General features: G+C 39.1%; 1 protein-coding gene and 1 long non-coding RNA gene across 3 annotated transcripts; both read left to right on the top strand.

Annotated features, from left to right (window-relative positions):
• Nucleotides 1–1,968: 1,968 nt before the first annotated feature.
• YBX3 (Y-box binding protein 3) lies at nt 1,969–26,244 on the top strand. 2 transcript variants are annotated; one of them, XM_008954972.5, is made up of 10 exons: nt 1,969–2,495; nt 6,184–6,247; nt 7,207–7,240; nt 9,545–9,634; nt 11,996–12,118; nt 15,209–15,415; nt 21,179–21,276; nt 23,193–23,367; nt 23,973–24,072; nt 25,677–26,244. In XM_008954972.5, the coding sequence occupies exons 1-9, from the start codon at nt 2,234–2,236 to the stop codon at nt 24,036–24,038; spliced, it is 1,119 nt and encodes a 372-aa protein (XP_008953220.2). In that variant the 5' UTR covers nt 1,969–2,233; the 3' UTR covers nt 24,039–24,072; nt 25,677–26,244. The 2 variants fall into 2 exon arrangements, with proteins under 2 accessions (XP_008953220.2, XP_034791263.1); XM_034935372.3 differs by lacking the exon at nt 15,209–15,415 and having other exon boundaries at nt 1,995–2,495.
• On the top strand, nt 12,125–14,972 carry LOC134728467 (uncharacterized). The gene is made up of 2 exons (XR_010108889.1): nt 12,125–13,803; nt 14,535–14,972. It is a non-coding gene; the product is annotated as an uncharacterized LOC134728467 (long non-coding RNA).
• Nucleotides 26,245–26,920: the final 676 nt, after the last annotated feature.

The following is a 26,920-nucleotide window of genomic DNA, read 5'->3' as shown; positions in this document are numbered from 1 at the left end:
TACTTATGATTATTAAACATAGATCATATTTGTTCTAATTTTCTTTAGATTTATTTAGTACAGTACCAACAACTTCCAGCTGCTCACTGCTTTGTTTGGATGACAATGATGAGTAGTTTTGGAAGCCAGTCCAGCACAAATTCTAGGAAATCCCAGGGTGCATCTGTAATTAATTTAGGGTCTTCCAGAGGTTGGAGATCACACCTGTTAGTTATGAATTATTTCCAAGGATGAATTTTTTGAAAAGGCTTTACTGTTGGATCGGTTTGAAGAGTTCAATCTCCGTACTTTTTTTTCTTGTAATGTAATTCTGAAAGGTAAATAGCAATGATAATCATTTTGCTGAATAAGAAAGTCAATGGTCAGTCCTCACCAGAATAAATCATGTTTCTAATTTAATTGTAATTAAGACCATAATCTTTCAAATTAAGAAATAATTTAATCATTCTTAGAATTAGACCAGCATTTTAAAAGCATCTACATTTATATGACATCACTGTATGCTCCATACTGAAGTCAAACTAAAATATGAATCTAACATTTAAGAGTTTGTAATTTTTTAAATATTGATGAATTACATAGAAAAGCTCAAAATTACATTATTTGCTATTTTTTCAAATAACTTATTTTCTTTGTGTTTTTTGTGGATGAAATAAGAAAGTAAGAATTCAGGAAAGTTTCATAATAATTGATAGCAAATGTGCAGATAAGTAATTGAGTTTGGAAGAATTTGGTCTGTTTTCATTTTTTAAACATTCACTATGTCCAAACTCTGTGCTATGTACTGTACTAACCAGTGGAGATACAAAGATGAATTACACTTGATAGTTACCCTACTGATGTTAAGGTAGACATCGACATTACAGACATATTCCTGGAAAAACTTTGGTAAATTGTTTGAGGGAACAGGCAATAATTTTAAAAACACAAACAAAACAAAGGAGCTTTAGGTGGACCGGACATTGGAGTGACACATGATAATCTCATCTACTTTTCATGTCACCTTTGAGAACCTCTCATAAAGCAGGAAACCGACTCTGGGACATTGAATCTCTGTCCCAAGTTAACCTGGTTAATAAAAAACAGAGCCAGAATTTATACCTAGTCTGTCTGAACCCTAGGGGCGAAACAGTCCTGTATTCCACACAGTCTTTGGGTACAGATCCCAGACCCTTTGGCCCTGTGTTTAGTACCATCCAGCCCATTCTCAAAGGGCATGTGGGCTCTTCAACTTGGGAATAATGTTTATTGGGTGATCTGTTTCTCTATACCTCTCATCCTCGAGGCTAAGAGGGCTCAGTTCCTTAAGCTTTCACCAGCTGGCAGAGGCAACTGGAGCAGAAGGTAGGAAGTGGATTTATTCAGCTTTTTTTTGTGTTCCTTATTAAATATATATTGACAGCTCCTTATTTGTTGCGGTTAAATTGGTGTAAACTCTGAATTTACGTTAAATCTGTGAGGTCAATTTCCTCATCTGCGTGTTACAGATGAAATTATCCGTATATTACCTTTCAGGAGTAAGTTGCCAAATAGTCTTAAGGTTTTATTATTCCAGGTCTTAACAGCTGTGCTACGAATAGCTGCTGGTGCTTGATACATGTTGAATGACTGACTAGATGCAAAGGATTTAAAAACAAGTGTTTGAGAGGTTAAAGCGCAGAGTAGTTTGGGTGCCCTATTTTACCTCTCCTTGTCAGCTGCGGGTGTCAAGACGGGTTGAGGGAGGAGAGCCAATGCACCCCGCTCCAACAAAGGGTCAGCAGCGCGGGCTCCTCGGAACGCTCCAGACGACAACCCGGGCGCCCCGTTCACCCTGGCTTTCCTTGGTTCTGCAACGCGACCCGCGCGCTCGCGTCCCGGCGGATTGGAGCCCTAGAAAGCGCACCGGGCGCCTTTAAATGCTAATGAGAGTCCAGGGCCCGACTCCCGAGCCAAGTTTCCCCACCCTCTCCCCTCGCCCGCCCTTCCCTCCCGGGCCGGTGCGCCGCCTAGAAAAACTTGTGCGGGGCCATTTTTGGGGCAGTAAGATCGAGCGAGGAGCCCAAGAGCGAGCGCGCAGCACGAAGCTCGAGCCGCCTCCGCCGCGCGACCCCACCTCGGCCGCCGCCGCCTGCGCCGCGAGAGCCGCCCCGGCCTCCCCGAGAGCGAGCCCCGGCCGCCGCGACCACCAGCCGCGCTAACCGCCGACCAACCGCCACCGAGGCGCCTGAGCGAGAGCAGAGGAGGAGGAGGCATGAGTGAGGCGGGCGAGGCCACCACCACCACCACCACCACCCTCCCGCAGGCTCCGACGGAGGCGGCCGCCGCGGCTCCCCAGGACCCCGCGCCCAAGAGCCCGGTGGGCAGCGGTGCGCCCCAGGCCGCGGCCCCGGCGCCCGCCGCCCACGTCGCAGGAAACCCCGGTGGGGACGCGGCCCCCGCAGCCACGGGCACCGCGGCCGCCGCCTCTTTAGCCACCGCCGCCGGCAGCGAAGACGCGGAGAAAAAAGTTCTCGGTGAGTCAGGCCAGGGAGGGCAGGGGCTGCCGTAGTGGGGCGGGCCCAGCCGGCCGCGGAGCACGTGTGGGCAGCTCGCGCTACATCTCCCACCCGGGCTGGAGACGCTGACAGCACAGGGTCCCCAGGGGTCTCCGGGTCCCCAGCGCTGGCCGCCTCCCTTGCCGGCGCTCCCAGGTGAGCGCGCTGCGCCCTGCGCTCCTGGCGGCCGTGTGCACCTCCCTTCTGGTTCCGGGCCAGAAAGTTTAGGTCTTAACTTCTGTCTCCCAGACGGGCACTGTTGCGGATTCGCGTGGTGGAAAATGCCTGCGTTTGGAGAGGAAAGGAGAGGCAGTCTGGGAGAGGGGACCTTGGGTAGGAATGGATATAGGGGAAGGACCGACACGTGGGCCTGGCACTTTGGGGTCCTTGCTTGGGATCTGGAAAAGGAGAGCATTTCCTTTGGGGAAGAGGAGGGCGCTAGAAGGAGACGGGGAGGGAAAGATAGAAAAGCTTCTTGCCAGGAAGGGTCAGGTGTCTGTCCCTGACGCCCTTCCCACATGGGCATGGGAAAGACGCCATGCTCCTGTTGGCCACATGCCAGCAAAGAGGTGTTGCAATCGTCTCCGGGAAACTTGGGTCTTAGTCCCACGTCCTCCTCCCCCGCTCTGTGCCCACTGCTGCAAACAGCCATTCAGTGTCCACCAATGGCTACACGCTTCCCTCTTCCCGGACTGTGGGAACGCACGTGGTGTAGCAGCTGAAAAAACTTTGTTGGAAGTGGGGGTATGACGTTAGTTCAAAACATTGTTACCTTGGCACTTGTAACGTAGGAAGGGAAACAGGAAGATGAAATGTTGAGATTTGGGGGGGCAGTGGATGGAAAGGGTTTCTGTGATGGTTGTTGGTTTAGTCACATAACAAGCGTTCTTTTCGTAAGTAACGCCCCTGTGTGAGTTCTTAAACGCTTGCAAAGCAGGTGGGTGGTGAATAACCTCCCTAAAGGGTGTGTGTCCATATCGTTCGCTCTTATAAACAGGAACGTTAACAGATGGTGTAGGATGCTTCGGAGACCTCTTCACTATTTGGGGTGGGGCATGTTTGTCTCATCTCTCTGAGCCCTACTTCCCCTTTGGGAAGAAAGTTGAGGGAGCAATGTGAGAGAAGTGTATTCAATGTTCCCCACCTTGAGAGGACTATTTTCTTGTTTTTTTTTTTTCTAGGGCTTTTACTAAGTCCCTACCAAACAACGTGCTAATTGTAACCTGTGTAGGTTAAGAAACAAAATAGGCCTGATTTTGCTGGACTAAAAGTTACTTAAATCTAGTCAGTAGTACATTGTGATGTTGTTTCTAGCAAATATTTCTTGGAACACTTTCTGCCAGATGTCTGAGAGAGAAAACCTTGTGTTCTCCAAAGCAGTGTTAAGATAACATTGTTAATGATACCTTATTTTTGTAGAAAGCTTTTGCGGTTTTTCACTTAATCCTGTACTGTTCTGAGATTGGGAAAGCAGATACTATCTTTAAAGATGAAGGAAACAGATAAATGAAGGTTAATTTCCTCAAGCAACTGTCTCTGCAGATCCCTGGTGATGAGTCTGATGCCTTTTATCTTTCCACGCTTACTGCGTCTCTCTAAAAATGAAGGACAGCCCTTTCTACGTGACACCTCAACACTGTTTGTCTCTGTCTAGTGTGTCCTGCCATCCCCTTTCCTTTGCCAAGCAAACACATAGATGCCTAAGATGTACTAGGCACAGTGCTGACTAAAATGGATATGTTCTAGTATTTGCAAATGGGCCTTCACTTGAGTTTATAAGCACATAGGCCAGGAAAAATAGTTTTCATGAGTGCAAAAAAATTTTCCTTCTGATAAATGTTATGGAAATCTATGGTCTTCCTCCCCAACCCTTCCCCTTAGTGTATATGAAGTGGGTTTATGGTTTAAAGCAAGACATGGGAATGAATTTGATCATAAGAAGTCCTTGGAGAAGTATTTGCGGAATTACGAAACTTTTTTAAACTACATTGGAGAGTAAAAATAACCTTCAGCTTAGATTGAGGTTAGACCTGAGAATTATTTATCATCTTTTTCCTTTATTATTAGTATTGTCATTTTAATCAAGATTATTCCTTCAACAATGCTAGATATTAAAAACAGTTCCAGTCTTTATATTTTCCCAGGTAATTAATTTTTTGGGCAAATGAAAAGAGGCACTAAACGCATATTATTTGGAATATTGCCTGACTTAAATGCATATAATGTATCAAAAACAGGCCTCTTCTGTGTACATTTGCATCGAAAACATCAACTGTTTTTTTCTCCTTTGCCTTGCTGCTCCAATTAGAGTGGCCTCAAACGTAAGATTGCCTGGGTTTGATCTCTCCTTTGGAGAGATGAGAGATCTTTGGAATTAAAGCTGGAGAATGCTTCATCAGTGTAGACTGCATAACTTTGGAGATATAAAGACATGTTTTTTTTGTTTTGGATTTTCTTTCCCCCAACAAAGAGAGCTAAAGTATTTTCCCAAGTGTATCAGTCTAGCAAACTTCAGAACTACCCCTGCCTACAACAGAGCAAGTCTTAATTACTATTTTAGTTTTGAATTTAAAAGTGAAGCCTTATTGTTTATCCTTGGAAATTATAAACTTTGTATCTTATGAAAAGACAGTATGGATTGATGTTAATAATTACTTTCATTCTCTACTGAGGCTTTTTTATTTTTTCTTTAAGGTAATCTATTATCAGGTTTCCTGTTTCATCGAGTCTTGATAATTGCTTTTTGCACTTCCTGAATTGAGACAGGGGCATTTCCTAGAAGTACTGAATTTGTCATTCATAATTGATTCCAAAGATCATATTTGAAATAGTTGAGATAAATATAAACCTACAAAATACAAGTTACATGAAGTTTTATTTTGTTTAGATTCCTTCTCTCAATTCTGCTAAAATCAGGCATTGTAGAGAAGTGGTCCTGCTCATGAGGTAGAGACAACCATTATGGGTAAAGAGGGGGATTTTATGGAAAAATGCTTAAGTTTGATTCGCACAACTGTAGAGAGCAAGGTAAAAAAAGAAACAAGCCCAAATTCATCATGTGATTTGAAAAGACCTGTTATATCACGTCTCAGAGTGGTAAGTACAGAACTGGATTGAGACAGCAGCAGTTCTATAATTATTCTTGACTCCTCTGATGGGCTCCCATTTGGCGACTGTACAAGTTGCTTTACGTCTTTGTAGATTGCCTGTTAACAAGGAGCCACCTTGTTTCTCATTAAAGTTTGCCTAATATTTCCAAGTATGAAAGTGATGTGTTAAGGTCTTTCACTCTTTTATTGTAGCTCCTATTTTGAACTTATAAAATTTGTCTAGGTTAAAACTTGGAACATTCATCTTGAACATTCTTTTTTTCCTTCAGTGTTTGTCGATTTTAATGATTACAGAATTGTATAGACTTATAACCACTCCTTATCTTTTGACTTTCCTGAAAAGTTGAATAAGGAAGAAAGGTTTAGTCTTCTGAAAAGTATTTCCTTATGAGATCTTGGCTTGCTCCATTTTCTTTTTCTAAAGTATTTTGGAATTAAGCTTTTAATGGTTTCTTTAGGTATGTTTAGGCTTTGTCTAATGTTATCAAGATCTTAGTGATATGAGCTATATCTCTTTGTAGGTCAGATACTAATTTATCTGCTTAATCCTATTTTAGCCACCAAAGTCCTTGGCACTGTCAAATGGTTCAACGTCAGAAATGGATATGGATTTATAAATCGGTATGTGTGTGCATATATTTGCATCTTTTAAGTTTATACTTACATTGTGGCACCAGCAGTTATAAATCCCTTAGCCTTCATTAATGCCTTATGTAAATTTTTTAGGTTTCTAAGCACTGTAAATATTCTCATTTCTAAGCTACTGGTTGTTAAATACTACTTAAAATACATTTCCAGCACACTAATAAATAACTTATTTCATAAAATCTAGTCATTAAGGAAAAAAAGGAGGGGGTGACAAAATCAGAAATGGGAAGGGCCTTAGGATAAATGAGACCATATCCATAATTTCACAGATGGAGAAATGGAGTCTTACACTGGTTAAGCAGCTTTCCTAAGGTCACCCAACTAGTGAGTCATTGAGCTGGATCTTTAACTCACTTCTGGTCCAGTCCTATGTAGAAACTGTAAACTGTGGTAACTTTTAACCGTACAGGAATGAGAACACAACTACAAGATGCTGGGAGTATTATGAGGTTTTCACATGATATCGGCATTTTCTTTGCTTTCCCACCCCTTCTTAAAGTCCTCCAATTTCTTGTCTCCTTTGGTGGGGTGGGGGTGGGGGGGCTGTTTTAAGTTTCAGTGTAAGGAGAGCCTAGTTCACAGCTGTGCCCTGTCCTTTTAACTGTCTTGCTTTGCTTTTGCTGGGAGGAAAATCTGAGGCTCTGATTACACACCATGTGATTCAGAAAGAGACAGAGGAACGGGATGTTTCTGTATGTTGAGTCTATGAGCTTGGATCTAAGCACTGTGGCAATGTGGAGGAGGAAGGTGGGTGGCCTGTGGAGTTAGAAATGTTTAACAAGGATTTTAGGTGTCTGAATTGAGTGTAGAAAATAAGTGAAAATATATGTTGTGTTTTGAGGACTTGGGAGTTAAATTCATAACACATAGGTTCTTTTAAGTTTTTCCACATACGTACTACCTTTAATTGTGAGCTTTTTGTCTTTCAACAGAAATGACACCAAAGAAGATGTATTTGTACATCAGGTAAGAGGGATTATAAATACTACATTTGCTATGTGAGGAGAGGGTGTGTAATCTTCTGTCAGCCCTTTCCCAAAAGTAAGTCCTATGGATTATTATTTTAATCTAAACTCTTTCTGTGATTTATTTTGCAACAGGAGTTCAGTTCCACATTTTAAGATTGGCAAATAAGTTCTTCTACCCCATCATATTAACTGTTTTCAAATAGTTTTATTTTTGCAGTTGTATAAAGTGATATTTGGTTAGACCACTTTCTAATTTTTAAAGCCTTTGAGTCCTTAGCAAAAAAAAAAAAAGTCTGTTTCCCTTTTAGCATCCTGTTCTCCTGATGTGGTTCCTCCTTAGTGTTTGCCTGGAGCCAATCTGGCTTCTGCCTGGGTAGGTATTGGTTAAAGCTCCTCTGTCAGAGCAGCTCTCAATTGAAGTAAATAGCGCAGAGAAGCAGATAGTAAGATGAGAAAACTTCCAGTTCTCAGGGTAGCCCTCACTCTTGTTAAATGAGGCATGTTAGGACGTGTCCAGGTCAAAAGCTGCAAATTCCCTTAGATTTGCAGGAAATAGAGGAAATGGGTAAGATATGGAGCTTCTCTGCTATAGATGCCTCAGTTTTTCTTTGCTTTATTAGCCTAGGATGTTATTTATTCTGTTATTAATATGTCCTAGACTTCCTTTATAAAATAGGTTAAGAGAAGGAATACTATCCTTAGTGTTCTTTTTGTTTATTTAGTTTTCAGTGAATTGTCTGAAATATGCGTTCTCAGAGTATAACAATAAGGAAGATAGAGCAGCAGGTACTAATGCCAGCCCATTCTCTTGCAATGCAGAAATCCAGAATGCATCTGATTTTCTGTGTTTTTGTTTCCTTCTGTTTAGGTTTGTGTGTGTATTGGAGTGACTGTAGGAGTTGGAGATAGTGGTATCTAGCTGTGGTTTCTATTGTTTATATTTCTACTAGACTGGATATATCTCAGTTGTATTTAGATAATTTGAGTAGATTTATTTTGTTCAGATACAGTGACTTTTAGGGTCATAATAGTGTTGTTTATAATACTTGGAGGTTTGAGGTTAATAGACCTTTTAGGGTAAGAACTCTGAAGACTGCTAGAGTCAAGGTCCTCAGAAGTTGCTGTATTGGTGGCTGGCTTTATTAGCCTGTGAGTATATGACCCGATTCCAGCCCCCGTGAGGTTGTGTGGTGAGTCACCTCAATGTGTTGAGGCTTGCCCAGTTTAACAGGAAAAAGGGAGCGAGCCGGCAGGGAGGGGCTGTTTTTGGAATGGCTGAATGTTCGTGCTGCGTGCCTGTCCTGAACTGCCTTTTTTCCTCTATGGGTGAGGTCTCTGCTCTGTTGGCTCACTATTTCTTTTCCCTCCTACTCAGAGTTAGGGGACGGGCTGGATTACACATGCTTAATCACTTTATAAAATAAGGTTGACCTAGTTCCATAGAAACTCAAGCCCCTTTAACTGTTTAGAGATACCAGCCAAAGAAATGGAAATGCATGGCAGGAATTATTTTCTGCCTTCATTGATGGAACAAGAGAGAGCAGCACCTATTCATAAGCAGATATTTAGGCGTAGATGTTTAATGAAGAATAGCATCTTCACTAACCTTTTAATGTATTATCAGGGAATGTAGGATTTGTTGACATGAATTGTGTGATGGGAGAAATGTTGAATAAATATCATATAGGTAGAGTACAGGGATATGAATTCCCCCTCCTCCACTTCCCCCATCATCCCTGGGGCTGTTACGGTTGTGACTTCAGATAAATCATTTTAACTGTTAGCCTCATGTTAACTCATCTGCAAAATGGGAGGAGAGGGGGGAGGCCAGATTATTACTAATACGTTCTGATTCTTGAGATAATTTTGTTTACTCGTCAGAAATATTTATCCCCTTGGCATTTTAATTTGTTTTTCTTTATCACTGCCTCCTTTCCTCCTCCGGAGATTCAGAGAATCTCTGAAGCTTAATGGTTTGAGGTAATTAATACATCTGATATGATCAGGTGATCAGCCTGTAACAGTAGTGTGTAGTCACTGCACACACTGCAATTATAGAAAAAACATGTTCTGTTTAATCCACCTGTCAAGATGAATAGCACAAATCAAGGAAGTAATGTGGAATATAGTTTTATAGTGTTTTCTTGTTGTTGTGTTGGAGATCCAACTTAGTGGGAGAATGGTGGAAGAATAAGAATCGGTCAACAGTTTCTTCAAGTTCACTCTGGTGTACTTGAAAGCAGTGAAATCTGTGGCCAATATTGAAATATACATCGAATAAAATTTTCTGTTCTCTTTCCAGACTGCCATCAAGAAGAATAACCCACGGAAATATCTGCGCAGTGTAGGAGATGGAGAAACTGTAGAGTTTGATGTGGTTGAAGGAGAGAAGGTGAGAGGAAATTGTGGTTGGGTATCAAAGTGCTGGCACATAGTACTGTTGCACAATAAATTATCTATCAGCCCCTTATGAATTGACATGACTTTGGAATTTTTGTACAATAGCAGGAAGTGACTTTTAAACAGAATTTTTTTCTTTTTTTTAAGATGGGGTCTCCCTCTTGCCCAGGCTGGAGTACAGTGGCGCGATCTTGGTTCACTGCAACTTCCACCATCCAGGTTCAAGTGATTCCTCTGCCTCAGTCTCCCTAATAGCTGGGATTACAGGCATCCACCACCACGCCCGGCTAATTTTTGTATTTTTAGTAGAGACGGGGTTTCACCATGTTGGCCAGGCTGGTCTTGAAACTCCTGACCTTAGGTGATCCACCTGTGTCAGCCTCCCAAAGTACTGGGATTACAGGTGTGAGCCACCGCACCCAGCTAGCAGAAATATTTTTGACATTGTCATTATAAACATTCTGCAATAAAGATACTTTAATTTCTTATTTAATAAATGATCAACTCTGATTATGGAAAGAAAAGCTGATTTCTCAATTTAAAAATAACTTATATTTTTATACCAAAGGTATATATTTCGAAATGCAGATTAAAATTTAACTATCTTATGTATTAACAATATATTAAAAGTGCTTTGCAGCTGGGTGTGGTGGCCCACACCTGTAATCCCAGTACTTTGGGAGGCCGAGGCAGGCGGATCTCCTGAGGTCAGGAGTTCAAGACCAGCCTGGCCAACATGGTGAAACCCGTCTCTACTAAAATTACAAAAATATCTGAGTGTGGTCGCACGCCTGTAATTCCGGCTACTCAGGAGGCTGAGGCAGGAGAATCGTTTGAACCTGGGAGGTGGAGTTTGCAGTGAACTGAGACATTGCACTCCAGCCTGGGGGACAGAGCAAGATTCCGTTTTAAAAAAAAAAAAAAAAAAGAAAAGAAAAAAAACTGCTTTAGGGCAAAAGATTTCTTTTATCAAAGTAAAGTTTTCAGGCTGACTTGTAAGCACTTCTACCTACAAATAATACATGGTAAAGAATATTTTAATCTCAATAAAAGGAGATCGAAATTGAATATTAATCATTTTGTTTTCTGTTTGGCTTGGATTTTGGGAAGCTGAAGGTACCCTGATAGACCCTAAAATAGCTTTGTCCAGGTCAATTGAATCCAAGAAGTTAAGGGATTTTCCTGAAGACTAGCTATAGAAGTTTTTAATACTGTTACATATTTAATTCCGTGTCAGTAATGCCCTTTATGCTTTGCGTTTCGTCTGTTATAGATACTAGTAAAACAATATTGAGTAAGATTAAAAACACGCTAAAACTACATATAGCACAACTGCCATGGCAGCTAATCATGGCAGCTGAATTATAAATTAACTGGATGACAGGTTAACTCCCTGTATGTGCTCCTCCCACATACACATATACCATTCCATAGGTCATGTTCCTAATGGCTCTCAAACCATTGTGTTTTAAAAGAAAATTTATTTCATTTGATGCAGAAATTTAAGTAATTGTCTTTACCAGTGTGATCCCCAGGGTATCTTGTAAGTCTTTTAGATTTTCAAATCACTCACCAGCACCTGCCAGTCTGTGAGGATCTCTGATATCCCATCCAATTTTTAAAAAATTGTTTTGGGTTGATTTTTCTTCTGTATGTTTTCAGAACTCAGGGTTTTACAAATTGATGTAGGGTGTGAAATACACTCTCTGAAATCTTCTTGGTCTACATTTTTCTAACATTTTTGAAACATTTTCCATTTGTCCATATGAGAATAAGAATTCTAAATCTGTTTCAAGGATAATAGGAAAGGCTAAAGAAGGACTACATGTGTGGAGAATATTATTCATCAAAGACCCTTTCTTCTTGTTGCTGCCAAAATAGAAGTTTCACTCAGTACCTTTGTGCTGGACAGAGAATCATGTGAGCCCATGAATAGGGATTGTCCTCTTGGTACCTCCTAGACTAACATAGGTTTCAACACATTCTAGGAAAATAACAGTATCTCAAGTCTTTCCCATTGAGGAATATTCTTCCTGGTCTAGCATTGCTTCTACTTTGACAGTTGTATATTTGCTGATTTATGTTCTTTAAAGAGGTTACACATTGCTTTTGCGATTGACATGACTAGACAAGAAAGCAAAACTCAGGTTGTATGAGCAAACAAGCCATATATGTTTAAATCAGGATGTGAAGTACCTTACTCACTTTGTTTAAAACCTAGATCTGTTTTTAAAATCACAGTGGGAATTCTTAGTATGTTCTGCCAGTCTTATACTCTAGCAGTCCAAGGCTGTTTTTTGAGTTAGTGTATGTTCTTTTTAATTTTGAGGCCATCTTTTTATTTTCTTCTCAGGGTGCAGAAGCTGCCAATGTGACTGGCCCGGATGGAGTTCCTGTGGAAGGGAGTCGTTACGCTGCAGATCGGCGCCGTTACAGACGTGGCTACTATGGAAGGCGCCGTGGCCCTCCTCGGAATGTACGTTGTCTCTGTTACTTAACCAGTGATGGAGAAATTGTTCATGCATGGAATTAAGTGTATGTACTTGGAGCAGATAAATGCCTTGTCTTCTCCTGGAGACAAATGATTTAAGTGATTTTTATTTTTTCTTTAGAGGAAATTTTTATCTTATTTTTTAAAATGTGTATTATTGATTTCCATAGGTTTTTGGGAAACCAGTGGTGATTAGTTACATGAATAAGTTCTTTAGTGGTGATTTCTGAGATTTTGGTGCACCCATCACTGGAGCAGTATACACGGTACTCTTAAGGGGAAATTTTAGCGCTCAGAATTTTTCCAGAGCCACTGGTCTCATTAGACACTTGCCATTCAGAAGTTGTATCAGTTAGGATATATTTGGCTGCAAGTAGTAGACATTTAATTATCTTTTAACAGGAAGACTTAAGGGAGACAGTGCTGAGGTTTTTTTAACAAGGTTTCTCTTCATTTGGCTCTTTTTTCGGGCCAGAACCTAGTCACAGACATTCACTGGCAAAGGGGAATGGATTTCCATCATTGACTTAACCTTGTTGTTCATTCTTTGGTGCCGACACTGTTGACCTCTAAGAAAATCAAAATTTGGTTGGTGAAAGAGTGGAAAATAACTTGTGAATAGGCAATAAAAGTACAGGCCACAGAACTACTAACGAATTTGCCTTGGTTAAGAGGCTGTTTTATTTAGCATAGCATTTTTCCATTATTTCAAAGTAAAGAAGCAATAAGTGATTCTGTGGATTTTTAGTTCTTTAGGTTGGTTTCAATGCAGGGGAAAGAGTTGGTGGCAAATCTGGCTGGAGCTTTCTTGGGAGGCTCAGTTTATAGGAGTATTCTCAAGGCACCCAAAACGGACCCAGTATATTTGTGGTCATGAGAAACTTACTAGATTTGAATCATTCTTGGTGTTTCTAGAATTAGAACCAGGTATTGGCACATTGAAGAAAACTCCGAATGTTTGTCAGCACAGGATTGTGACTGCCTGTCTCATCCAAAGAAAAACTCATCAGAATTAAATATCTGCAGATTGAGAATGACCTATCTTTATGTTTTAATAGATTTATATCTTTCTGTTTACCTAAATGCTTTTCCTCTTTATTCTGCCATCATCACATCCTGCCCAAATTAATTCTGTCAGATTCCTTAGGACTTCCCACTTGTTTCTTTGTTTTTGCTTATCTTATTTGATTTTTAATAAGCTATGAGGGGGGTAGCTAGGAATGAGCTGCTGTAGCATTTCCTACATCATGTTCTCTTTGAAGTTCATCAGAGTCACAGAGCGCTAACTGTGATTATTTTGACTCCCAGGTTAATTCGAAAGCAAAAGTGGTAGAAAAACATTCAGTGAAAAATTTTTCTTAAAGACTTTTCCTGTCCAAAACCTGAAAATTCTAAAGTCATGCATATAAAAGATATTTAGAAACAAAATTGTTAAAACGCTTAAGAAACAAAATTGTTAAAACTCTTAAAGTATACATAAATGAGCTTTTTTGTTGTAATATCTAAGTCCCAACAACTTGTTCAGTATCTCTCAAAAGAGTGTGTTCAGCAGTGCTGGTGCCATTATTATGCTTTGTAAAACTCTTAAAGATTTGATTGTGTGAAATGCAAAAGAGGAAGATAAGCCCAAGAAGAAAAACAGTTTATGTTGTCTCACACTTAATATTTTGGTAAGCATTTTCTGTGCAAATAAACGTTTACATAATTGTGAATCTCATCTTTGGTAGAGGTTTTATGAAGAGTAGAATGACTTGATTTTTTTTGAAGTTAGACTAGTTGAGGCTTTTTTGGAGGGGGAGTTTGGTTGCACATGTGGACTTGTTCTGGAAGGGTCCAAAGCTTAAATACACTCCTGTAAAAAAAAGTAATGGGTCATTATTTTGCTTTTTTTATTTATTCATTTTTAAAAACTAGTTACTTCCCATTAAAGACATTTGCATATCCCCTTTAAAGTAAAACTTGAAATCACATAGTCTTTGTAGGATGTTTGGTTTTTTAAAATGTAAAATGGTAGTATATGATATAATTTAAATAGAAGAAAAATATAAAATGAATCAGTGAATTCCTTTGTGAATATTAATAAGATCTATATTTAGAAACCTCCAGGATTAGGGCTTACTACCATCAAAGTATGATTACAGCGTTACTCCTAAACATATAAAGGGAGTCATGCCTTAGGTCAGTTGTTCTCAAACTTCCTGATTTGGGGATCTGTTTACATGCTTACATGTTATTGAGGATTCTAGAGTTTTTGTCAATGTTTATTTATATTAATATTATATTAGAAAGTAAAATAAACTTAAAATGTTAATTGATTAAAAATATATGTTCATGAAAATAACAGTTTTTATGGAAAAAATATTTAAATTGAAAAGAGTGGTATTGCTTTATACTTTTGCAGATCTCTGATGTATGGTTTAATAGAAGATAGCTGGATTCTCACATCTGTTTCTGCATTCAGTCTGCTGAGAGACCACATGTCATTGTAGCCTTTGGGAGACCCCACCATATACTTCTGAGAGAATGCCTGGGAAAGGCAAATAGCATCTTAGTAATATTATGGCAATAGTTTGACCTCGCTGACCCCCTGGAAGTTTTCAGAGATCCCATCCACACTTTACAGACTTGTAGGAAGAATACCACTTGGGTCAAATATGTTGGTAACATCATAAAATGTATTATTTTTTGGCTTTTCCCTGACGTTGCCTCAGTGGATGGTAAATGCTGGGAGACACGCATTTGATGGAGCAAAAATTATAAACCTTGCAGATACTCTTCGGGTGGTTGGTTAGCTGATACCAGTTCTAATGAGATGACTATTAAATTGATTGTAGATTGATTGCTCTTGCTTTTCTGCTTCTTGGTATTTTATCTGCACAGATCTACTCTAATCTTAATGTAGTTTATCCCAGGCAATCACATGATAATCTGGGTTAAATGCATTTTGTCTGTATAATGGAAAGGATTATATTGCTTTGGGGAGATTTTATTTTGGTGATATTCATCCTAAATGGTGTTCTTTGGTTCTTTCCTTGCTAAAACTTCTCCTGAATCTCTGTTTCTTTGCTTCGCTAGTACGCTGGGGAGGAGGAGGAGGAAGGGAGCGGCAGCAGTGAAGGATTTGACCCCCCTGCCACTGATAGGCAGTTCTCTGGGGCCCGGAATCAGCTGCGCCGCCCCCAGTATCGCCCTCAGTACCGGCAGCGGCGGTTCCCGCCTTACCACGTGGGACAGACCTTTGACCGTCGCTCACGGGTCTTACCCCATCCCAACAGAATACAGGTAAAATTGCAACTGAGACTTCTCTTCAGCAATCCTCACCCTTCCGTCCTTCTCTGCCTCCTCTTCCTCCTCCTCCTCCAACATCAGCTGCCAGAAACCTTGCTTATGGCTTCCTGATGCTACAAAAGCTGAGGCAAGGCCTTCAGTCTGCTTTTTCAAAGCAGTCATTCCGGTAACATTTCTAAAAGCAAAACCACGTGATCCATGCCTATAATAGGGAACCCTTATGGCTAAAGTTTCTAGTTGATAGAAGAACAAAAGAATTAAGGTAACAAGACAGGTGGAATGTGTAAGAGCTTGGACTCTGAAGTCAGGCTGGATTTGAATCCTGTTTCTGCTACTTATTTGTGAGGTTTTGAGAAAACCAAGTTTTAGATGAAGTTCATCCATTAAGTGGGGGCATTAAATGCCTGCACCATAGGGTTATGATGATTAAATATAAAGGATTTAGCAAAAGAGATGCCTGCAGCATAAATAACATTTATAAAGTATTGGTTTTAAATGAGACAGTGCTGATTTTTAAAGGCAACCTACCAGAATGGAGGTTGTTGATGATTGATTCTCCTTTTTCACTGCAGAATATTAGTACAGCTGTTTTGAGTTTGTTTTGTGCTTAATAACCCTTACATCAACTTTGCAGTTCCTAGGGAACTTGGAAAACTAGGGATAGATCATCATTTTTGTTATCAGTAGCCAGAACTTTTTTCTCCTCAGTGTCCTTGGGGTTTCTTTTTTTTCCCCTCACCGCTAGATGTTTTGACCGAACATTATGTTCAGTCTGTTCTTTGCTACCCTTCTCCTGTCCCATCATGCATGACTGTGTTCTTTCTTGTTTTTTTCCTTCTACTCTTCAACAGCTGCCCCTGACAAATGTGCTAAAAATAACAAGTAGACTTACATATATGGAGAGATTGGGTACATGAGACATAGTAGCTTTAGGGCAGCACTCTGGGCTTCTAGGAAACAAGGACAGGAAAAGTCAGTGAGATTGTAATATGCACTTATTTTTAGCGTCTTAATAGTGCTTTCCTGAAATACTCCTCCTTAGTGTTTGGCTTATACAACATATATCACGTTTGCTGAAAGCATGATGATTCTTTTTCATATCTTTTGAAATAAAATGTATTTCATCTTAGGAATTGAAGTTTCAGAGCAAAGTCGTTCCTTAGTGCCACATAAAACATCATATGCAGAAGCTAATCAAAAGCTGCTTTTGAACATGTACGCTTATTCCTGTAACTTAACTGCATTTAGTTATTGACTGAATGGCTGACTTTCCTACCTATTCCATGTCAGAAGTAAAAGTTGTCTTGATCCTTTAAACCATATTTTTTAATAATCTTTATAACATTTACTAGCTCTCTGACAAAGTAGTCTGGTTAAGCCAGTCAAGAGCATCAAAAGAAAATTCCTAAAGCTCTCATCCATATAACTAAGCTACTTCAAGGTTGTCAGTGTGTTCTCTTAAAAATATATAGATGGATCTCTAGGATAGTAAAAATTATTGAGATCAAATAGAAAAGTCTTCGCCAACGTTTTCTACTATTACAACACTATGAAATTTATTGGGCATAATAGAAAAAAAAATAGGAATATATAGGCCAGTGGTATTTGCCTTATGCACTAAGGACATAATATAGCATGATTTATTAGTGACTGAATGACTTCCATTTTTAAAGAAAATAGTTCTATAGATTTGAAAATTAAGTAGAATCATTCACTGAGCTACTATGTGCTTGTTGTCTTTGAGAAAATAATTATATGATGGAGGGAAGGGAGCAACATTGTGGCATCTACCAGGTGACAGATACTTGGAATTGGTTCTTTCTTTAGTTGTCTCTATAGCCTGAGGGAAGCAGTGGTTTCCATATTTTTTGTTGTTGTCACAAATGAAGGAATTTGATTACTTTTAAAAATCAGCAACTTTTATTTTACATGGACAAGAAGTGGTAGAACTTAAATTCATTTTGTTCTTGTCATCCAGTCTTTCTGGCAGACTCTTATCCTTTATACATGTTAATTGCTGTTTCTGTCAGTCTTTTTTTGTGACTCAACAGTTTCTGAGGAAGAAATGGCCGAGCTTACTTAGGAAACTAAAGAGAGGCTCATGTGATGGGGATGATGTGAATGAAGGGGGAGAGGGTATGAGGTGAGATCTCAGGGGAGGTCAGACATGCTGGTAGACCACTGTAAAGACTTGACCTACTGTAAATGTGATGAGAAGCCAGTAAAGGGATCTCAACAGAAAAGAAACATTGAAGAGATTATTGGACTGTTTTGTTGGGACTAGACCACAGGAGGCAAGAGTATAAAAGCAGGGAGAACAGCTGTTATAATCTTTTCAGTAGAGAGATGAACATGGGTTGTATTAGAGAAGCTGGCAGTGGAAGGTCTGATTAAATGGTTAGATTTGGAAAATGTTTTAAGCATATAGAGGTGTTGGCATTTCATGATGGATTGAGTGAAGAGTATGAGGAATGGTAATATATTGTATGAGGAGTAAATAATACCTCTGCAGTTTTGATTTAAACAAATATGGGAATACTGAAGAAAGATTGGGTTTGGGGGGAAAGGTGAAAATTCTTTGGAGGTCTTTTTCTCATATTAAATTCACGTATAAGTGGAGGTGTTAAGTAGGCAGAAGAAATAAAGCAGAGGGAAGAGGTAGAAAGTGGCTGGAGGATGGAAGGTGTAGTCTTAGATACCGTGGTTGACAACATTTTTGGGAGTTCATTAAGTTGTATTTGAGAAGAGACCTAAATGGAGCAAGGGATCAAGTCCATCAGGTCCCAGGAAAGGCGTGAATGGGAGTCTGAAGGGGAGAAATGGAACTGCAAATAATTATTTGGAATTATTTATTTATTTATTTATTTTATTTATTTTTTTTTTTTTTGAGACGGAGTCTCACTCTGTCACCCAGGCTGGAGTGCAGTAACACGATCTCAGCTCACTGCAAGCTCCATTTCCTGGGTTCATGCCATTCTCCTGCCTCAGCCTCCCGAGTAGCTGGGACTACAGGCACCCGCCACCACGCCTGGCTAATTTTTTGTATTTTTAGTAGAAATGGGGTTTAACTGTGTTAGCCAGGATGGTCTCAATCTCCTGACTTCGTGATCCACCTGCCTTGGCCTCCCAAAGTGCTGGGATTACAGGCGTGAGCCACCGCTCCTGGCTGATTTGGAGTTATAAAACAGGATGTTTAAAGCCATAGGGGCAGGATGATATTAACTATAAAGTGAGTGTAGGTGGAAATAGGGTCCTAGGATCAAGTTCTGGGACACACCAACGATTAAAGATTAGGAAGATGAGGATTGTCTAGCAAAGGACAGTGAGAAGGAGCAGCCAAGGAGAATGTATTTCAAGAAAGAAATGTGTTAAATGCTTGTTGATAAGTAGAGATTAAGCTGAGAATTGATTATTAGATTTGGTAACTTGGAGGTCAGTGGTTTGGTGAGGACAAAAGTTTAAATAGAATGAACTTAAGAAACAGCAAAGGGCAGGAAGAGGAGACATATTCCCCATTGAGGTTTCTGTAGTGGTGGTCATGATGTTTGGTTTTTCTTTAGTATGTATGTCTGTAAAGAAATGGGGTAGTAGCTGGAAGAAGATAAGGGATCAGAGCAAGATTTTTGCTTGATTTGATTTGCTTTTTACAATGCAGAGTTACCCCTGGTCTCTCCCTTACCCCTTATCTCACCAACAACTTCTAAAGCCATTAAATGGGCAGATCAAGGTAGGCACGTGTGTTTGCCATAAACCCACATATATATATACACACATACATAGACACACATATATATGTAACATTGTGTGTGTGTGTTCCATGGTTCTGTCTACTGAAAGGTCCTGAAAGCTGTGATATCTTAGTAACAGCATTGAGCATACCTGTCCCCCAATTTTTTGTTTTTAAATAACATTCTCAAACAAAAAGAATTCCCTTTGGAGAAATGGCTGATTTCAGAGCTGGGACAGAGAAAGTATAATATGAGCCTGGAACATCTTGTTGTGGCAGAAAGCGAAGAAGTACTCAAAGAATGTTGGAAACACATCAAAAGGATATGAGCCAGCTTGAAGGGGTTCCCATTGGCCAGTAATGATAGTAACAGATTACAACTCATTGAAAAAAATAGAAAACCATGAGTCCATACAAATATAAATAAATAAACCAATATATTGAAAAATTTGATAAGGAATAGTATATTTATGCACTTTGTAAGTACTTCCTCACAAAGTACTCATTAATTACAAAGAAGGAAAGAGTCAACTTACAGTGGAGGACTCTGGTGGCAGATACCACCTTAACCACTTATCAAAGTGAACATTATCAGTAATGGCACAAATTGAAACTATATGCCACCTGACAGGATGCAGTGAGGAGAATGCAGTGTCACTTTTGTGACATTCCCCTGGGGATGCAAAGACAATATCTAATCGTTAGTGAACACCAATAACCCAAGTTGAGGAATATTTTACAAAATAACTGGTTTGTAATCTTTAAAGAAGTATCAGGGTCATGAAAACCAACGTGGTGGCTCATGCCTGTAATGCCAGTACTTTGGAAGTCTGAGGCGGGTAGATCACGAGGTCAAGAGATTAAGACCATCCTGGTCAACATGATGAAACCCCATCTGTACTACAAATACAAAACATTAGCTGGGAGTGGTGGCACATGCCTGTAGTCCCAGCTACTTGGGAGGCTGAGGCAGGAGAATCGCTTGAACTAGGGAAGCAGAGGTTGCAGTGAGCTGAGATCGCGCCACTGCACTCCAGCCTGGCGACAGAGTGAGACTGCATCTCAAATAAATAAATTTTAAAAAATTGCTCCAAACAAAAAGATATAACTTACTTTAGTGCATAATTCTAAATGGTGTTTTTGCTATAAAGAGCATCATTGGGACAAATGGTGAAACTTGAATGGGATCTGAGAATTACATTTAACTTTTCTGTAACTTTGTGCTTATTTCAAAATTTAAAAAAATTTAAAAGGATGGGTGCTATTTCACTGGGTATATATGCTTGGATGGAAATGATAGAAAAGGTGAAAACATATAGTGAAGGGATAGCGTTGACATGCTGTGTCTAGTTGATGAGAATAGAGAGGCTGTTGGTTTCAGATATGAACTTGGACCACTTACCCAGGGTAATGGGAGAGAAGAAAATTCTAATGTAAATACAGGGAGCTGGGTAGATTTGCTAATGAGAATGTGAAAATTGTCTTCTGACTGTTTCTCTTTCTTGATGAAATAATGAAGGACAGTATTTGGCTCTTAGCGGGAGGAAGGGATGTTTTGAGAAAAGAAAAGAAAGTTGAGTTATGGCTGTATGGTAAAGAATTGCAGACACTGTTGGTGGGTTTTTTTCTTTTTTTAAGTTGTTCTTTCTTTCCCCTGGAAGTTGTACAATAAGTTAATTTTATTCCACTGGCTTAAAGTAAGTTTGCTGTAAAGAAAAATAAAAGAGTATTTTATTTAAAGAGATGAATGAAATGTATCCGATTTCAAAATGTTAAATTGATACGCGAAAATAAAGTTAGGTGCTCTGGGACTCAGCAAATGAGTATTCTAGTCAGACTAGGTTTGTCTTCCTTTTCAGTCGTTCACGAAGATGTACTCATAAATAGTTTGTGTTGCAACTGAGAGTGCCTAGTTTTGTAATGAAGCATTTTGTTTTTTACTTCTAAAAAAAATTCTGAACATAGCTGTATGCACTGTATCTTATCCCCTGTGCCGTGACACTCACTGTCAGCTCTCATTGCCTCTTCAGGCTGGTGAGATTGGAGAGATGAAGGATGGAGTCCCAGAGGGAGCACAACTTCAGGGACCGGTTCATCGAAATCCAACTTACCGCCCAAGGTACCGTAGGTATGTCGCATTTTCCTCTAATGGCCAGTTAAAGGACTTGTGTGCACAATGGTAGAATGAGGACTGTGTGGTTCCGTTTTGTGGATTTATTATATATCTAGAAGATGTGAATGCTTTGACTACATGCCAGAGTTTTCAGGTGGTGGTGTGACATTTCCCACCTACTTAATACTAGAATTTTTAGTTATCTCTGCACCAAAGCATCATTTTGTATTCTGGAATTATAATAAGATGTAAATTAATACTTAATTTTTATCAAAATAAATCAGATAAATTATTGGTGGGCAATTCCGTGGTAATGCTGCAGATGGAGGAAGAATTGAGTGTCAGAGGATATTTGGGATAGTGACTTAATCACTGAGGCAGTCCAGTAGAGGGGTTAAATCAGGGTATGATCAAATCGCCTGAATTTATCTTCCTACTCTAGAATTCATTAGATGTATGTTCTTGGACTGCATTCCAGCCTGCGCAACAGAGTGAGACCCTGTCTGAAAACAAAGAGATATTCTATAGTTGGGGATTAAAGGTACTAATGCAGCTAAGATAATTACTGTGGTACCTGATAAAGTAAAGGCCTCACTATGTATTAGATATTATTACCACCATTGAGGTTAATATTAGTGAACGCTGGGTTATTGTATTTGTGCTTTACTCCTTTTGAAGACTGAATTAGGCTAGACTCCTTCCATAAGATCCCTTTGAAGCGTTTTATAATATAAGCCTGCCCATTCTTTTATCTTACCCTTTGTGGTAAGTGGAAAAACTACAGCTTCCTTCCTGAATGATGTTTATGCTACCTTGAAATTTGTCAGTATGGCTTTATTGAAGGATAAAAAGTATATTATATTGGGAAAGGATTCCACCAATATAATTGTAAAAGGATCGTATCCTTTTTCTTCACAAGGTTCCCTCCAGCTTTAGGCATAATCACTAATGATTAAGTACTAGGGACTTTCAAAATAAAAGAGATGGCATAGAAATGTCTTACTGGAACAAAAAGGATTCAGTAGCGTGTGAGGCTCAGCTTTGTCAGTCCCTGGATATGTGATCTTGGAAAGTCATATTTGACCTTTTTTAACCTATAAAAGCAGCACTTTTATATAGCTCAGCCGTATACTTTATCATCTAAACCTCTTGGTTTTCTTGTTATAAATCTCACCCACAGAATTACCATTCATATTAAATATTTAATTTTAAAACCGACTAGCACAGGCTCTGGCACATAATAATGTTTCTTCTCATGTTTAATTCCCTTAGTCTCTGCTAAATTCTGTTCATGGAAGGCAGATACCAGACTACTCTTCTTTTCTTTTTTAATTTTCCTATTCTTAGTGCTTATCAAAGGGCCTGATAGGAACAGAGTATGTGTTCGGTATATGTATGTTCCTTACAAATATGTATTCAAATGAAAGGGGAAAATGATGGAAAATTAAGATTTTTTTTTTCATGAAACCTCTATTCCATTTGTTGCATTGACCTGTGAATAATTCTAGCAATAAGTACTCATCACTTGACTTTTTTTTTTTTTTAATTTTGAGATGGAGTCTCCCTCTGTCACCCAGGCTGGAGTGTGCCAATCTCGGGTTGCTGCAACCTCTGCCTCATGGATTCAAGCAATTCTTATGCCTCAGCCTCCCAAGTAGCTGGGATTACAGGCATGTGCCACCACGCCCGGCTAATTTTTGTATTTTTAGTAGAGATGGAGTTTCACCATGTTGGCCAGGCTGGTCTCGAACTCCTGACCTCAAGTGATCCGCCTGCCTCAGCCTCCCGAAGTGCTGGGATTACAGGGGTGAGCCATCATGCCTGGCCCTGATCACTTGACTTTTTAATTTTTTAAAATAAATAAAACCTTATTTTCTGGAGAAGCCCTGTCCTGTTGGCACTTGTTCTATTTTCTTCTGTGTTCCCTACAGCAGGGGACCTCCTCGCCCACGACCTGCCCCAGCAGTTGGAGAGGCTGAAGATAAAGAAAATCAGCAAGCCACCAGTGGTCCAAACCAGCCGTCTGTTCGCCGTGGATACCGGCGTCCCTACAATTACCGGCGTCGCCCGCGTCCTCCTAACGCTCCTTCACAAGATGGCAAAGAGGTAAATCCAACCAGTCAGGGCGGATGTTGCCAGATAGTCTTTAATCATGTCAGACTTTAGCATTCTAAAAGTGGTTTTATCACATGAAACCTGACACTTAACAAATACAAAAACATTTTGCTCAAGATCCATATATATAGGGTATGCCTTGCACATAACACAGACCACATATTTGAATCCAGTTAACATTCTCTGAAAGAATGGCCCATACTAATGGGGATTCAGAGCTAAAACATTTGGGGTTCTTCAAAGAAGAGAGGCATTTATCGAGAGGAAGCTGCCTCTAAGCATGAGTTGAAAGCAGTTGTATATCAGACTTTATGGAGAGTAGTGGTATTTAGTTGCCGTTTGTAAGCTGTTCTTATATGGTACTAATTTTGTTTTGTTTTGTTTTTTGTTTTTGTGAGGTTTTGGTTTCGTTTTGTTTTGGTAGAGATGCCAGGGACTGAATATGGTAGTAATTTGTGACTCATACATAAGAGTAGTTAAATTTTTGCATGCTAATTTTCCTTCACAGGAAAATTCAAACTTTTAAGAACTTTCAGTCTTGAACTTTCCACTGTCATCTGACTTTATCTGATTTATGGCTTTGTTTTGCATTTTAGGCCAAGGCAGGTGAAGCACCAACTGAGAACCCTGCTCCACCCACCCAGCAGAGCAGTGCTGAGTAACACCAGGCTCCCCAGGCACCTTCACCATCGGCAGGTAAGAGCTGGGGCAGCCCAGTCTTGAGTTGGTATTTTCTTTTTAGTATCACTGGTTTCTCAACAAGAGTACAAATTAGTCTAAACTAGTTCTACAGTTCATCTGTGCCAACCCCTTGTCTCTATTGGGACTCTGTGGAAAAAGTGATTTGGTGGTTAAATATTTCTGGGATTGACCTCATTTTAATAAGCTTTGGTGAGGGTATAAGCATTCAGACAGAGTTGATGATACTCAACTTCTTTTTTCTAGACAGGCAGTTTTTTAACTACTAGTACCACTTAGGAAAACTGATGCTAAAAGTCCCTAACAAAGGCCTGGTTTTAGTAATCAGAAACAGTTTCAGAACCTGTTTAGTAATCAGAAACAGTAGAATAAACTAAAGGATTTTTTTTTCCTTCCCTTTTTCTTTGATAATCAACTTTATTTATTTTGAGGCGGTGCAGCATAGTGTATAAGAGCCAAGGTTTATCTACCCATTGCAGGCTCTACTGCACCTCTCATTTGCTGGGTGATCTTGAGCGGTTTATCCTCTGTCTCAGTACTATCTGCTACTGGTAAAAATTAGGGTACTAATTATATTTACTAGGGTCGTTGCAAGGATTATTAAGTGAAATAACAGGAAGTGTTTACAATAGGGTATGGTAAAGAATAACCTCTCGTAAAAGGATAGCTTGTTATTTTCTTGTCATTTTCTACTTTTTTCTGTCTTTTAAAGGTCTTGGACATTTTATTTACATAGAATTATAGCCAGAAAGATCAACTCAATTATAAATTCTGGGTTGTTTTTTTTTTTTAACCTTATAACCCTTTTAACTGAGACTTTAGTTCTTATACTTCTTGGTTATCACCCTTTCCATTAGCTTTTAGTTAAGAGAGAGGTTGTAAACTCAGTGTCAATGCTATTTTTCAAAAATTGTTAAAATTTCATCAGTGAAGTTTTGGGATTATTATAAGTTCTTGTGTCTTAAGGCCATCTGCTTTTATATCCAGTGATGTGGGATTTTAATCAGCCGTTAATTAGGTAAGCATTCGCTTTGAGGACAATATTCTGTTTTATCTTGGGTAGCATGGACAGTTTGTCACAGAAATAAGTTCCCTATTCAAACTTGGAATTAACTGATTCAGAGTAACATATTAATAATATAAAAATGGCCATACCCTTTTATGGCATAACATTATTTCTAGGTATTGTTTCTAAGGAAATAATTTTAAATATTGGGAAAAAAATATTTTTACAATTTACAGTCTGTCTGACATTTGGTAAATAGCTAATTGTGATATATTCATATTAGGAGATAGGGTGCAGCCACTAAAATGATTTTGAGTGTTGTTCATTAGTAATGGTAATTTTCTTTTATACAATTTTATAAAATTTTTGCTCTTATGTACTGACTTTTCTGGTTTATAAAAATACTTTATTAAAAAATGAGAGTTTCCATTTAATTAACATATAGCTTACAGATCTATACAAGATGTGATTGTATTTAGAGCATTTGAAGTACTCTTTTTCTAATTATATGAAAAGCATATAATTTCTGCCTTTTTATTCTTTAACTCATGGTTACTTTGTCACTCTTTATAAGTTTGATTTTAATTTTTCCCAGGTGACCTAAAGAATTAATGACCATTCAGAAATAAAGCAAAAAGCAGGCCACAACCTTAACCAACACCAAAGAAACATCCAAGCAATAAAGTGGAAGACTAACCAAGATTTGGAGATTGGAATGTTTACTGTTATTCTTTAAGAAACAACTACAAAAAGAAAATGTCAACAAATTTTTCCAGCAAGCTGAGAACCTGGGAATTCCTGCACAGAAGACAAGAGAGCAGCCTCTCCAGTTTCAGCAACCGCTAGGTTTCTATTTTTTTTCCTGGTTTTTACTGTTTTGGTAATATATATATTGAAACAAGAAATATTAATACCACATGGGGAGAACCCCAACCAAAGAAATCTGAAATATATAGTAAATGCTTTTTTTTCCGTTTTTGTTCATTTTGGATGCTGGTGCTAAACCTCCAAGTGTCATGATTTAAAAAAAAAAAAAAATTTATGTCCTTCTTATTTATTTCTTAGGATGAGGGGAGGATAACATTTTTGCTTTCTTATGTGACTCTCTTTGAAAATGTGCGGTAAGAAATTCCTCAAAAATAAAATTTTTACCCTTCAGAGGACAGAATGTTTAATGGGAGTGTATTTTTGCCGACCTTAGCGTGTGTTTGTCTTCTCCACCACTTGATTTACTTGACTTGATTAATAGTAAATTCAAAGCCAAATGTAAAGTTAAGTTAATGCTGTTTCACAAATTTAGGCATATAAGCTTGAGATGATAAAAAATTGGATTCCTGTTGAAATGTACAGCTGGAAATTGACAAGTTCATGTCTGAGTTCAGTAGTAGGCATGAATTATTTGGTACTGTCTCTTTTTGAGTAATATTCATTCAGTGAGGTGACGTGATGACCTTTAGATTAACGAAGGAGTTAATAGTTGTAACATCCTTCAACTTCCAGCCTGAGGTTTTTACCACTAACTGCTGTGTTGTAGGTATACAAGGGAGCTCTTTACAACTACATTTCTCCCCCTCCCAGCCATGGTGCCCCTAAGTTGAGAAAAACTATCGCAGCTGTCAGTGCCGTATAGTTACTTTTCAGAACTGCTGCAGCAGTACATATCGAGTGTAGGTTTGTGCTAAACATTATTCTAGTGGCTAGGATGGAACAAACCAACAAAATACCATTGTTTCAATGACCAGGTACATACAGAAAATAAACAAGTATGGAATTTAATTTAGATGGCCATAAGTGCTGTTAAGAAACATAAAACGTGGTAGGAGGACAGGGACTGGCATA

This window comes from Pan paniscus, chromosome 10, assembly GCF_029289425.2.
Source record: "Pan paniscus chromosome 10, NHGRI_mPanPan1-v2.0_pri, whole genome shotgun sequence".
Lineage (NCBI taxonomy): Eukaryota > Metazoa > Chordata > Mammalia > Primates > Hominidae > Pan > Pan paniscus.
Note: the sequence above shows the minus strand (reverse complement) of the source record. Positions and strands in the feature narration are given on the sequence as shown.

Coding starts and splice junctions, on each gene's coding strand:
- YBX3 (XM_008954972.5), top strand. CDS start 2,234: ATGAGTGAGGCGGGCGAGGCCACCACCACCACCACCACCACCCTCCCG. Junction 9,635..11,995: donor ATGTGGTTGAAGGAGAGAAG/GTGAGAGGAAAT, acceptor TTTTCTTCTCAG/GGTGCAGAAGCTGCCAATGT. Junction 15,416..21,178: donor CCCATCCCAACAGAATACAG/GTAAAATTGCAA, acceptor TTGCCTCTTCAG/GCTGGTGAGATTGGAGAGAT.